Source organism: Hesperophylax consimilis, chromosome 6, assembly GCF_061612785.1.
Source record: "Hesperophylax consimilis isolate HC1 chromosome 6, BYU_Hcon_1.0, whole genome shotgun sequence".
Taxonomy (NCBI): domain Eukaryota; kingdom Metazoa; phylum Arthropoda; class Insecta; order Trichoptera; family Limnephilidae; genus Hesperophylax; species Hesperophylax consimilis.
The window spans coordinates 12,045,237-12,059,882 of record NC_142841.1 but is presented as its reverse complement, the minus strand read 5'-3'; the positions used below and the strand labels follow the sequence as shown (position 1 = coordinate 12,059,882).

Below are 14,646 nucleotides of genomic sequence, written 5' to 3'. Positions count from 1 at the left end.
ACAACAAAATGCCATCATATTTACCACTGTCGAAAACTATGTAAAACCTTCCATAAAACTAATGTTGATAAACCTGCCTTACATATAGGTAACTCATGTTTAAAAACCTGCCCTGCCGTTTAACGGTAAATTTTATCGCTCGGACCTAAAAGGCAGTTGTCTCGCTTCAACTCAAGCAACCATCTTACTCTGGCTAGGCAGCCGCTGATTGGCTAAGCACAAAACCTGCTTGAGCGACCCACGTGTATCCAAGAGATTTGTAAAAAAATACAAATTTGCAAGCCCTTCCTGTAATAATAGGAAACAATGTTAACTAAATAATTATATACAAAGATACTTATATGTTAATTAAATAAGCTCGAATAGAAATAAAATATGTTACACGTAAGATAATTATGTAATCAGCGAAACTCTGAAAATGTTACAGAGATTTGACCACTTATCTTGTAGAATATGTCTTATTATAACTAAATAAACAATATTGCGACGATGTGGTTTTGGCAGGGCGACAGAGGCAGATAAGGTCTAATATTATAAAATATTCCTATATTTCTGAGATAAACAGATTTTATCCTACAAACGTGGCGAGCTTCATAGCAAGAAAAAAGCAAGCTCGCTACGGGAATTTCATAATACAATCAAGGGTCGGAGGCGCGGTCCTATAGAATCTTATAAAGGCGCCGCAAAAACCGGTCCCTGCACCATTCCGCCATAAGCCCTGGACCGAGCAACATCTACCGCTGTCCGCTCTGCCTGACCCGCTTCGCTACCTGAGAGCAACACGCTGTGTTTGATTTCAACCCGGTTCCCCCCCCCGCTCCACTTCCGCTGTCTACTGCAACTGCCTGCTGCTGAGCTCGCTGCTCACCGACAAGCCAACGACGCCCCGACGTCGCGGCGCCTCTGCCTCGGGCTTCACTGAGCCTTCCCAACAGCCAGCCTCGGAGAGAGGATCTGCCATTGCCTACTGAACCAGCCAGCGCCCCGCAGAGCCGTTACCGACTGAGCCTGGAGGGATACAAGAAGTTGCACCCGCAATAAAAACCAACCGCTTTTATAAAAGCGTTCTTTTCAATATGCAAATTACAAATGTCGAATATATCGTCTTTCTCAAGACGCATTCATTTATGCAAACATACAAGAGTCGATATTCCCTGGATCGAGGGGACTGAACGTTGCCGACTGAGCCAGCCCGCCTGCCAGCCCGCCTGCCAGCCAGTCCCGGAGAGCCTTCCCTCCAGCGTGCGGTCCTGCTCACTGGCCCCGATGTCACAGAGCCGTTACTGACTGACCTTGGACGAATACAAGGAGTTTTATCCGCAATAAAAACAACCGCCTTTATAAAGGCGTTCTTTTCAAAAGCAAATTACAAATTTCGAATATATCGTCTTTCTCAAGACGCATTCATTGAGGCAAACATATTACAATAGTCGATATTCCCTGCATTTTTATGATATTTTAAATAACTCTGTAATGATTCAAATGAAATACCTCAAGTGCTTTATTTGAATCATTACACAGGAAAAAGGCAAATGTGTGCCGGTGCTTATATTTTACAGTTTTTTCTTGTGCAGGCAAACACGTCCCGTACAAAGTGGTCCATTCGAGCCGGAACCACACATCACGCCTTCAGTCCTACCCCGGTGGAGATGTCATCACCTTGCAGTGGCTGAGAGACCCGGAAGTCATCTAAAATGCCGGTTTCCCGCCCTGAAAGCAGACACACGCCGGCTCCCGACCGCCTTCCCGCCAGCGTGCGGTTCTGCTCGCTGGAACACCAGCCGATGTTAGAGCAGTCCAGGGGCACCCCCCTCCCACCGAGCCCTGAGTCCTCTCGGCTCGGGCTCCCTCATGCCCTGAGCCCTCTTGGCTCGGGCTCCACCGACAGGCCAACGACGCCCTGACGTCGCGGCGCCTCTACCCCCGGGCTTCCCTGAGCTTGCCGGTGACTGACGCCCCAACGTCGCGGCGCCTCTTCACCGGGCTTGCCGGAGACCAAGGCCCCGTTGTCGCAGCGCCTCTTCCCTGGGCCCACGTGCTTTCCTGTGCTCGCTGCTCCCGATGTCGCAGCACCTCGGCCCCGGGCCCCACATGGCTCGGGTTCATTTGAGCTTGCTGTCGCTTACCGAGGTATATAGAGCAGAGGCCTGCGCAACCAGTGACATCCCGGCGGCGGTGATTACACACAGTCACCGCTCCAGTGAGCAAACAACGCCCACACGGCTTGCCACTGCCTGTCAAACTCTACATTGGACAGCCAGCCAGTATACCAACTCAGCCAATGTATAACGCGCACGAGGCCTGCGCAACCAGTGACGTCGCCGGTGACAACCTGTACAACACCGGTGACGACCAGTGACATTGCCGGTGACATCCCGGATGCAATGTCTTACATACTCAGAGCCACACGATGAGCCACTGCCTGTCAAACTCTACAGTGGACAGCCCAACAGCCAGCCAGTATACAAACTCAGCCAATGTATAACGCGCACGAGGCCTGCGCAACCAGTGACGCCGCCGGTGACAACCAGTACATCGCCGGTGACAACCAGTGACATTGCATATTTTAAAAGAAAAAAGGAGAGGAAGTTCTGGGAAGGTCGACCCCGTACAGGAGACCCTGCGGAAAATAATTTCCCTCGAGGCCTATGTCATATTTTGGGATGCTGTAGAGGGTATTTTAAAAGAAAAAAGGAGAGGAAATTCTGGGAAGGTAAAAGATATGAGTTGAGTGACGGACATATGAATATATCCCTCCCACTGCGGCGCAAGGCGATGGGTGGAGAGACCAATTGGAGGAGTCAAAGAGTCTGCCCAAACCAACCTCTTCCAATCTGGCACGCCACCCAGCTGATGGGCAGGCGTATCTTGAAAACACCTTACCTAAATCACCAAACGTAGCGAAACACTTGGGGTGACCTATGGTAGAGGTGTTGGTTATCCAATAACATATTCTCGGTAGGTATTGTCAGCGCCCGGACTGCTCCAATTGCGCCCGCATAGGGCCGGCCCCGATCTGCCGTGTGTGTCCGGCTTTAGAGACCAACATTAATATTTTGGAGGGTGTTTGCTGACTATGAATTTAATAATCAACTTGAATCATGAGTTGTTCAACTAAGTCCTCTGAAGCTCTTGGACTAAATGAAATGGTTTAATTAATCTCATCCGGATCAATTTGATGAAGAGATAAGTCGATTTGCTAAAATAATTGCTAAGATTTAAACGAACGTGGGCAAAATTGAGTTACTGGCTTTTCAATTCAGTAGATTAATTTTCTTTGAGACTTCGTTGTAATTGTTATAAGTTATAAGGAATGAGATCAGATAACGGATAGACATCTTTACAAATTGTGAACTAAAAAATAATATCACAATATTTCATAAATGAGACATGTAACAGTGAAAATCGTTTTATTTATCCTTTGAAATCCTCTACCCGCAAGCTCAAGAGATATTTATTTATATATTTTAACAAAAGTTGACAGCAAATCTTTGATTATACAACGATACAATAATAATATAATTAATTATGCCAATTATGAACTTTCCACTGATGAATAGTTAATGCTAAGGTGTACAATGTCATAGAGATGTTCTCTTAAATTAATTTCTTGTTTAGTTAGGAAATATTAAAATAAAGGAGGGTGGGGGGGGGAGGAGGAGGAAATATAGGATATTAAACATAACCCCGTTACTAATAAACGAGCTTTTAATTTTACATAACTGATATACTACCCTAAATGTATCGTTGATGCTTATTTATCAGTTGTGTAAAATTTATTACTAATAAACGTGTTTTTATATTTTACAAGAGGTATTAAAATTTAACACCCTTACGATACATACATATACATGCTCCTGTTATAATGCAAACATTCTTGTTATAATGCTCCTGTATGATTTAACTTGCATGTAAAAGCCGTCAAGGCGAGAACAAACAAACAAATAAATAAATAAATAAATTTTGTCATATATCACATTTAGCCATTCACATGTAATTTTGTAATTGTTAACATACCTACTAGTTTATCTTTCTTTTATTGCAATGAATTAACTCTACCACTTATCTATTCACCTACCTACCTTTCATATTATGTTTACTTTTATTTTTATTTTTATAGTCTATCCTTTTCCCTTTAAAAATGTTTCTGTATGTTATGTTATGTAAAAGCTTGTCATGTAAAAAACTTGTTATGTAAAAGCCCACCAGGGCGTTGAAATTAATTAATAAATCAATTAATAATAATAATACTACCATGAATATATTGTTAATGATTATTTACCATTTTTTATAAAATTTAATAATAATAGTCGCGTTTTGAATTTTACACGGATGATAAACAACCATGGAAATAGTGTCACGCGCACAACGGTAGCTTGCGGTAATAATATGTAGGGAATGAATGAAGAGCAATAGTGCCACGCGATTCACTGCGCGCTGTGTACGAGGACCATCGGTCTCCGGTCGGCCGACGATGGGCGTGGCGTACTATTCCAGCGTTAATATGAGAAAAAACCCTAAAATAAAGCCAGAATCGTAATCCGACGTAAGTGAAGCAACCGCGAACAAAAATATACGACCCGCGGACAATCAAATCTCTAAAATAAAGTGGGATTAGACAATATTGGGCGCGCGGCCAGGCGTAATGGACCTACGGTCTTATGTTGCTATGGTTGTTTATTAGTGGTATAAATTTTAAAACACGTTTGTTATTAACCCATTGGTATATCTGCTGCCGTGATCTGGCGACTGCGTTTCTTTCGTATCCAAAACACGCACTCCATACCGCGGTGGCTATAGCTACACCCATAAACTTGCGGAGTTCAAAATAAAATTATAATTTTTACGACATTTGTGTAATAGCAGAAAAAGTGTTGACAAGTACACACAGATGTCACTCAACATTTAAGGCGAAATAAAAATACACTTAAAAATATATAATAAAAAACTACAATAATCTCCCTTCCGAATTGCGATGTATTACGAACCAACAAGAACAAATAAATAAAATCAAACTTTTTTCCAAAAAAACTTATATTATAAAAATATATATGTATATATTTATATTTTACACATAACATAATATTATAACATTGAATCTAAGTAAGAATCGTGGCTCCCTTATCAGGTCCAAGAGCTCCTCTTTTCTGATAAGGTATACATGACCAATTATGTACCTAAATATTATATTTTGCAAAATATGTATGTATTAATGTAACTATGATCTATATTAAAATAATAAAAAAAATAATAAAAAAACTTATTAGGGAGTTCCCCTATCATGATAGTGGGGTGAATTATTATTTGCACGTACTATCTATCTTCTGCGGTCTTACTAAAAAACGCGGTGAAATTTTTATTCAATTGATAAACGACAGTGAATGTGACAACCTTACAAATTTAAATAAAAAAAATAATATAAATCCCGTCGGCGAGATTTATTTTATTTGTTTGGGTATTTTAGGCGAATAATTATTGCTTATGATAGTTTGTCATCTTTGGTGCTATGCATAAACAACCTGGTCTTATAAATATTAGATTATCATATATATAACAAACAAAAAAATTACTAGTCTACTAATTTCACCAACAAATTTAAATATAATATGTCTCGAGAGAAATTCCGCAATAACAAAGCCTTTCGTATAAAAATAAAACAGGTTGTTTACTGGTTGAAAATGTAACGGGCAATGATTTTTTAATGAAATATGTACCTACTAGTAAATATTAAATTATTTAGCGGTTTGGGAATAATAATAATAAGTACAGTTTTATTCATTGATAATTTTTCTTCGTATCGTGTTTCAAAATTTCCAACAGAAATTAAAGCCACTTTTTATACTAATAATAAACCTAGGCAAACTTTTGATTAAATAAAGGACAAAAAAAGAAATTTAATGATTGCCCACCATTTTACATAGGTAAAACTGAAAGAAATGTTCAAACGAGGGTGGTTGAACACTTGAGGAGCCTAAATAGCGTAGGTTTTTCAGAATTTGCAACACACCTAATAGATAAAGATCATTCTTTTTAATAAATCCTCGGGTATAGATGTGATGCACAGAAATGGGATATGTTTACGTTTGTAGAATCTAGAATCCCTGTAAATAAAAATACCTACAATAAATAAAATGAATTTTTCTAAAACAATTAGACTTGTCAAATTGCCCCATTTTTAACATATACGCCTCCCCTCCACCAAAATCACAACTACCTCCCTCTCGACCCCCACCAAATTTGATGTTCTCTCTCCCTATTCTATCTTATCTACGAGTATAAATACACAGCAACTCTGTTATTGATTTAACGTGTTTTTTATATAACGCAAAGAATGTTCAAGATGAACCGAAACCGGTTAGTTTTATGTTTTAAAAATATATAAAAAAAGTGGTATTAAAAACATTACAAGTTATTTGAATTTTTTTATTTGTAATAATACGAAAAATACATTGTACAGTCTTTGTACAATGTGTAACAAAAACACCGTTTAACGGTTTTGAAGTGATTTTTTTATTACTAAATAATATTGACTAAAGCATTATTGACTTTGTCGGTAAAACGGCATATTTTAGTTTCTTTGAAAAAGAGGAGCATTCTGTCAATCAAATAGCGTGAAATAAATTAGTATTTTTGGAACGCATGTTTAGGTAAAAATTAGTATGCCAATGGGTTAAGGGGATACATAGTAGGTACAAGTTACCATTGTTTGGGAATAGTGCTTCCATCTCATTCCATCCAATGAAAACGCTTTTCTCCTGTCACGGCAAGAAAGAATAAGGAAAATTAAATTATCTGGCTGACTGACTGTCATTTAATATTATGGTTTAGCATATCACGAAAAGCAATATTTTTGAAATTGAGATAAAGAAGATATGGCATATGCGAATATTGCATTTTTTTATATCAGACAGACTTCAGTCAGCTTAAAAAATAATTTGATTTATGAACACCATCGACCTATGAATACGTATTGACCCTCTAACTTACTCTTTGACCCTCCCAATACCCGTATTTATATTAATATATTTCAATATTTCGTGGGTTATGACTAAATGCTGTAAAAAAAGATATTAGGTGGAAAATTTCCATTTATCGGCGTTAATACATGTTAACAAGTCACTTTTTTTAATCTGATAGTATTATTGTCCCAGCGTCTGGACGATGTAGGCCCTCTGATTGGTCAAATTCATATTATGTGATTCGGATAAATTCTGCATTGGGGGTCTGCAGGCAAAAAATACCAATCTGCCCCTCAATTTTAAGCAACCGTAAGGTTCATTTCGGTTTGCAGGCGACTGGATACAAAAAAAATAAGACATTAAAAATTAAGACACGATTTCATACTGAAAAAGAATCGCCACATGTAATACGATATTTCTTCAAAAATATCGTTTCTCTTCATATTATTTTTGCATAATATCGAAGAAAATATGTTTTAGAAAGTTTATAATCCATTGGATTAATTAAATTACAGTGAAAATTATCCACAATTACGTGATTACGTTTGACGTTTGACGAAAAAAGCACGCGTTCATTCAATATGGCCGGCAATAGCTGGCCCGACACAGAGCGCACCTCTGGCGGTGTAAAAACTAACCAAATAACTGGCGCGAATATTTAAATATGCAAAATTACTTGACCATTAAGCGTTTCATAAGAAGATTTCTTCTGGAAGTTTATTTAAACTTTGCAATGGCATTTTTCATTATTATTTATAATTTTTTTTGCTTATTAATTATATCTGATTTTATATTGACATGTTTTATAATTTCTAAAATTTAAAAATTATTTATTTGCGATGCTTTAATCCTGATTGTTTATTTATATCTTAAGAAATAGGGTAAAAATACCGTTTGAAGAGAATATGTTTAATTTTTTATTTAGTATTTCAACTTTCAATTTATTAGAATAACCGTTATTAAATGTTATTTGTCTTATGAATATATTGTTTTATGGTTTTATGCAATTTTTTTGTTCAGGTCTTAAAATACTTCACACAGGATATAAAGCATCACAAATAAATAATTTCGAAATTTTAGAAATAAGAGAACATGTTTATAAAAGTAGATATAATTAACAAGATTTTTTTTATAAACTCTCTTTTAAATATTTTCCCGCTTAACTGGTCTTTCATATTGTAATTCCTAATTCTTATAAACCCAGCCTACTCTTACCCCTCCCCCCTCCTTCCACTTCTTTTTACCAATTGTAATCTATATTTAATTTTTGACTTCGGTGTATACTTCGTTAATGAAACATGTATTGTTTGTATATAATAAAGTGATGTTAAAAAAGTTATTTGTTTTTTAATAAAATAAAGTTTAATAGGATAACATTATTTTATCTATTTCCATTGTATATCAACGCATACGTACATAATAAAATGTAAACATTATATTTATTTATTAATTGGACAATTTGCATAGCGCCGCTTTTGTGAGATATCACCTCAGGGGCGCTATATTGTAATAATCTACCTTTATATATAGATTTTTACTCTCCTGATGAAGGTGTATATATATTCTAACTTTAAACTTTATTAGATACAGTAACAGTTTTAGGTAAAGAATTACCACCAGTTGGAGTAAAATTTACACCTTTTAATTAAACCGACTGTTAATCTCATTGCACAATTACCCTCCTTTTATCCATAAACACGGGTACAATTAATCAATATGTAATAATCTATTATTTCAGTCAACTTTGTTATAACTATCTTTAATTGTTGTGACAAACTATACGATATTGATTCAACTTATAGACATTGACGGTTGTAACACATATTTAAGCACTGCAAGTCTCCTATGAGCAAATTATATTAGGTACCATAACAGTTAATATCAGTGCCGTGCAAGAAGTGCCGCCCGCAGGGCCTAGCAGCAAAAACCCGCGGAGCGGGTTTTTAACTGCTAGTACATATTAATACTCTGACAGAATATTCTCTGTTAACTAGAGCGTTCTATGCCTTAATGGAATTTATTTCATATTAACTACTGACTATTATCATCGACACCTCATACTTCGTCTTATGACAGGTCTTATACAAGCCTAGTATTAATTAGTTCAACTATTGTTACACTGGTATATATATTTCTTTTGAATTATGCATTGTCTTACTGCACTTATATTAATAACTGCATCATTGCAATAATGTATAGCTATTATTATCCTGTGTACTAGTGTAAGCTTGTAATTCGATTATCACTGTATTGTAAAAGCCATTTTATGGCGTTTGAATAAATAAATAAATAAAAATAAATTCATAATATTCCTGCATATTCCTGTGTAAAGTGTAAAATTATTCAAATTCAATAATCATTTATTTTTTTAAATTGGAACGGATACTTAAAAATCCTATCAGACAAGCAATAAAGAAGGTACTAAAATTATTTTATTTGAATAATCATTTCTATGTTTTAAATGTGTATTGTTTTATTTAGATTTGTAACAGATGTCGTAATTTTATTTTACTGACATTCGAAAGGTAAACTTCTTCTTTTGAAAGAAAATGATACTGAGGAAAATATTTTAGTAAATAAATACCTGCTTTACAAATCCCACAATGATAATATCTCGTGATTTTTCCAGGGAGTACGCTACTCTTACCTATTTGTAACTATTTGTAGGTATATTTCTAACTATGTGTATTGTGTATACAGGGTGTTAAGAGACGTACTTGACTTACGTTGACCATTGATTCCTGACATTATTTAAATTAAAATATGTAATTATGTAAGTATGTTGCCTGTTGTATGCTGATGATGCGGTGCTGATTGCTAATAGTATGGATGATCTAAAGTCTCTCGTGTCTAGGATGAACGAAGTATGCATGAAGAATGAGTTAATGATGAATGTAAGTAAGTCTAAAGTAAGGGTGTTTGAAAGAGAAAGTACGAAAACAGTGTGCAATATAGCTGTGAATGAGGAATACTTGGAGCAGGTGGATGAGTTTGTGTATTTAGGAAGTATGTTTAAGAGAGATGGAAAGGCTGACAGAGATATTGTAGATATTGTAAAGAGTAACTCCATTAATAGAGGACTGAACGCAGTTGGCGCTAACGAAAATTTGTCCAAAGAAGCGAAGTTAGCAGTCCACAATGGAGTGCCGGTACCTACCCTGATGTTTGGAAGTGAGGCATGGAACTGGCAAAGAAAGGATGAAAGTAGATTGAATGCCGTTGAAATGAGATCCCTGAGGCGTATGTGTAGTAAAACCATGTATGATCGTGTGAGGAATGTGGAGATCCGCAAAGAGTGCAAGGCTGATATAAGCGTAATGAGTAAGATTAAGAAAGGGACGCTTAGATGGTTTGGGCATTTTGATCGAATTAGCGAAGAAAGGAGTGTAAGGAGGATATACGATGTAAATGCGAATGGTAGCAGAAGTCGGGGACGCCCGAGGAAGACATGGCACGATCAATTGAATCAGATACTCGAGTCGGGCCATGTCAAGAATCAGAATAATAGAAGAGTATGTACGAGACGATGTAATGTGAATGAGGCAAGAAGTGTGTACCAAGAGTGGTTTGGCGGTCCATCCTCTCTGCCTACTCCTGCGGGGAAACGGCGTGATGGTTAGTTAGATAGTTAAAAGATGTTGCTGCGGTGACATTTTTTCAAAATTTTTTATTTTGTTTTTCAAAAATATTTTTTAAAATTCTTCCACGTATCATTACTGGTCACTCTGTCGAGTAACCGACCAACTCCTCACATTCCCCATAGCCGTCCATTTACTACTGATTTTCTTATGAAAAAAATATATAAATGTCATCGGAGATTAAAATTTAACGTAAATTTTTTTCTCCAAATAAAGTCAGGAAAGAATGATAGTAAGTCAAGTACGTTCCTTAACATCCTGTATATAATAATATTAACATCTCATAAGTTATCTGCCTTAACTATCCCAGTAATAACCACGCACTGGACTTGCCGAGGTACGAGTTTTTTGTTAAAATTAACTTTTAACATTTTATTCGTTAACCAACATTTTTGTTTCTATATTTCATTTCTTTCTCTTGCCTCTTGAAGAGAGGGATTGTTTGAAAAAAAAAGTTTTTCACTCAAACCTTAAAACTCACGAGCTGCTACTGGTTCTTTTGAATTTTATTTTGTATCCATAATGGAGTTAATAACTACATAGAGCATCCATCAAAAAATATTCCATTATTATTTTTTGTTTCAGAGAGGGGGAGCTTTCGTCCCCGGACACTAGTGCCATTCTGAATCAATCTATATTTATGTTTCGGTCGAATGACAGCACCGAATAAATCATTTTGTTAGTATTTCATATGTTTTTTCTTTATTTCAGTCTTGTTTTACGGCCTTGTGGTTTGTTTGTGGTATAATTTCATAATATTTATTGGTATTTTTTAAGATATGTTTTAGAAAAACACAATAGAATAAATACAACTCTTTATAGTCTAGTAACCTTGTCGCCATTGTTTTGCACGTTTTCAAAATAAACTAACTTTGCTACAATTCTAGCTTAGAACCGTCTCTATAGACTTAATAGTTTCCAAAATACATCTTTTTAAATTTCGGAAATTTTGATATGAATCGTGTACAGATCTCACAGAAGACATCAACGTCCTGCTGCAGGTTTTTCCAGTGGAGGAACCGACGACGCTCAACCGGGACATTTCAAGAAGGTAAAATTAAATTAAATCTTCTTCTGTTTTTCTTAACTTATTATCTTAACTTATTTTAAATTTCAATTTTGAATATTTTTTTAATAATTGAAATTTAAATAGTATTTATTTACTCTCATTTTCTTTCATCAGATCCCCACATAAAAATTAAAGGGAGCAGAACAATATTTCTTTATAAATATGATCCTATTCTAAATTTTTGGCATGGATAGAGAGGAATGGAGGGGGTTTATGGTCATTAACCGTTTAGACATGATTTTAGATAGTTTAACACGAATAACAGCGCTAGAAATGAGAAAAAAAATGTGGGAGGGTGGTCCATCTGTGGGTCCCCTCACACCTCTTTTGCGTCCATTGGAATATTAAAAAAATTTAAATATTTCGAAAAATTTCCGAGTTGGAAAAAGTTGGTAAATTGTAAATGTGCGTTTTTTTTAAACTATTGAGTCTACAAAGACGATTCTAGGCTCAAATTGTAGCAAATTTAGTTTATTTTGAAAAAAAAGTTGACTATATACGAGATGGTTATAGTTAAAAATAACTAGTCCTTCAGGGTTAAAATCGTCAAAAACTGAAGAAGGGTAGAAAAAAAAAAGTTTGGCGCTCGAGGCCGGAGATTTGGATTATTGATTGGGCTAACATCATTAACAACTAACAAAAAAATCAGAACTATCAGATTTGACGCAAGGTCTGATGTACATAGTTACTGGACTATTATGTGTTTTCCAAATTATTTTGATTTGTGCCTTGAATGTTTATAATGACAAAAAAATATATTGTTTTTTACAGTTTCGTATTCAATTTGACAAGAGCACGGTCATTTTTACAGGTTTGTACACTGAGGAAAATGTGCGGGTATTCTGAATTTATTAAAAATCTTTCCTTATTATTGGTATCCAGGCCGTTTCCTGATAAACTTTTAGTAAATTCCCAATATAACGGAACATGTGTCTATGCACCTGCATACGAGTATATTCCTTGATGATATACAGGGTTTTCCAATAAGAGCTGTTATTTTAAATAGACCGCTATTTCGGTAGATGTTACTTTTGAAGCTGTCATTTTTAATTTATATACATAATAAAAAAATAAAAAGTGATAAGAAAATGACAAGAAGTGATGTGTAGTTTGTGGCAAATGTGTGTTTATGTATATAAAATAAATAAAAATTTAATTTATATACATAATAAAATAACACCTCTTATTGGAAAACCCAATACAATAACGAATTGCGGAGATATTATAAGTTTCATAATTTTATTATAGTGATAATACATTTGTAATTTACTAAAAGTTTCTTGGAAAACCCTATCAATTCATTCGTTAAGTGCTTGCAATTCCGTTTTTAAACGGCCTATGAATAATTTAAAGATATTCTTAATAAATTAGCAACATTTAATGTTTGTGATTTTTCTCCGTGCAATAAAATGGTGGATTAGTAATTAGTACTATAACTTAATGGTCGCGTTCTAGTAAAGTGATCAGGAACATAAAAGGAATGTTATTCTAAGATTTCTAGATTACTGATGTGACCACTCAACAGGTTATTGGCATTATTCGATTATTATTATTAGAAATATTATTAAATTTTTAAATATAGTTATTAATTTTTTTTTCATAAAAAATTGCTCAAACATGAATTTATTATTTAATTCACTATTACCGCTACTGACTTCGTGCAGCAGTGAATATTTTATTTTTTTTGATTTACTGGGCTCCTGGGAATTATTATATTTTGACTCGAGTCAACCGACGTTATAGTAAAACATTAAACAAAGAAGAAAACTATACACAAAAAGTAAACACCGTTTTATATGGAAATATAGGCCCAAATTGGGCATATTTAGATCACGAAACATGCCCACGAGACACTTATTGTATTATTCCTTTTTCTATATATTAAAATATATTTTAATCTGTTGTAATAACATCTACTGTTGTATATATCAGTCAATTCAACTTATAATAATAGTCAATTGAAATATGTTAAAAATACTCACTTGAAAAACATGAATATTACAAGAGCATTGCCCGAGATTCCTGCAGTCAGAACGAAAATATAAACCACCGCCAACGTGTAGTGAGAAGCTTTCGAGGGTGGCGGGAACTGCAACCAATGAGCGTTGATGATGTACAGGTAATCCTCCTCGAACCAGCCGCTCTCCTTCCACAGGGATATGGGATACATCCGCTTAAACCGCTCCACCAGAGCATTGAATGTCTCATTATCATTAGTCGCTTCACTCCCGTTGAAGCTGGAGCTGGTGGGAGAAGGGGCAGAATGGTCTTGCTCCTTGACCCAGATGTGCCTGTTGCTCATGACCGGATTCTGCTTCTGGGTATCTTGTCCATTCTTCTCTTGATTAACTTCCGTGTCTTTGTGATCGCTATAATTATATAAACTGTTCCTCACCGTACCGTCTTCATTGTAATGATTCAGTGGTGAATTCCTTTCCCTATATAAATTACTGTCAGTTTCTACAAGTGCTGTATGGCGTGCCGCACGACCCTTTCTTGATAGATTTAATTGTTTGTAGGGACTAAAAATCAGTAATCTATCGCTTGTGTGATTAATCAAAACCCCCCTTCTAAACCTGCGAACATTTCGGAGGTGCTTGTTGATTGGATATGTGTCTTGTTTAGTTGTGTTTATCAACAATTGCTTTTCATATTTATTTGTTTTTACGTTTTTAAATGTGTTAAAATCACTAATTTCTTGAGACGATATGTATTTTTGATTGACTTGCGAGCGTCCGCGTAGTGACTTCGAGTGTATTTTCGGAACGGACATGAATTTCTGATGTTCACTTCGACCGCAACAACATAAACTATTTAATGACATAATCCATAGACACCACACAATTTTTTTCGGAATCATTTTGATTGAGCGAAAAACTTTACCACTCTTAAAAAACACGTTTTCGATAAAGTTGTGTTGATAATTTATTTATTTCCGAAAATAATCGTAGAAATAACCTGAATATTTATAAACGCCAAC

The 14,646-nt window shown here is 35.5% G+C and overlaps 1 protein-coding gene across 1 annotated transcript in view; it reads right to left on the bottom strand.

Moving 5' to 3' along the window:
* Positions 1-13,968, bottom strand: part of LOC149422951 (opsin, ultraviolet-sensitive-like) — a 117,591-nt gene extending 103,623 nt beyond the window's left edge. The window contains exon 1 of the mRNA XM_089633028.1: positions 13,649-13,968. Coding sequence (XP_089489154.1) covers positions 13,649-13,968 — 320 coding nt within the window. The remainder of the gene's footprint in view (positions 1-13,648) is intronic.
* Positions 13,969-14,646: the final 678 nt, after the last annotated feature.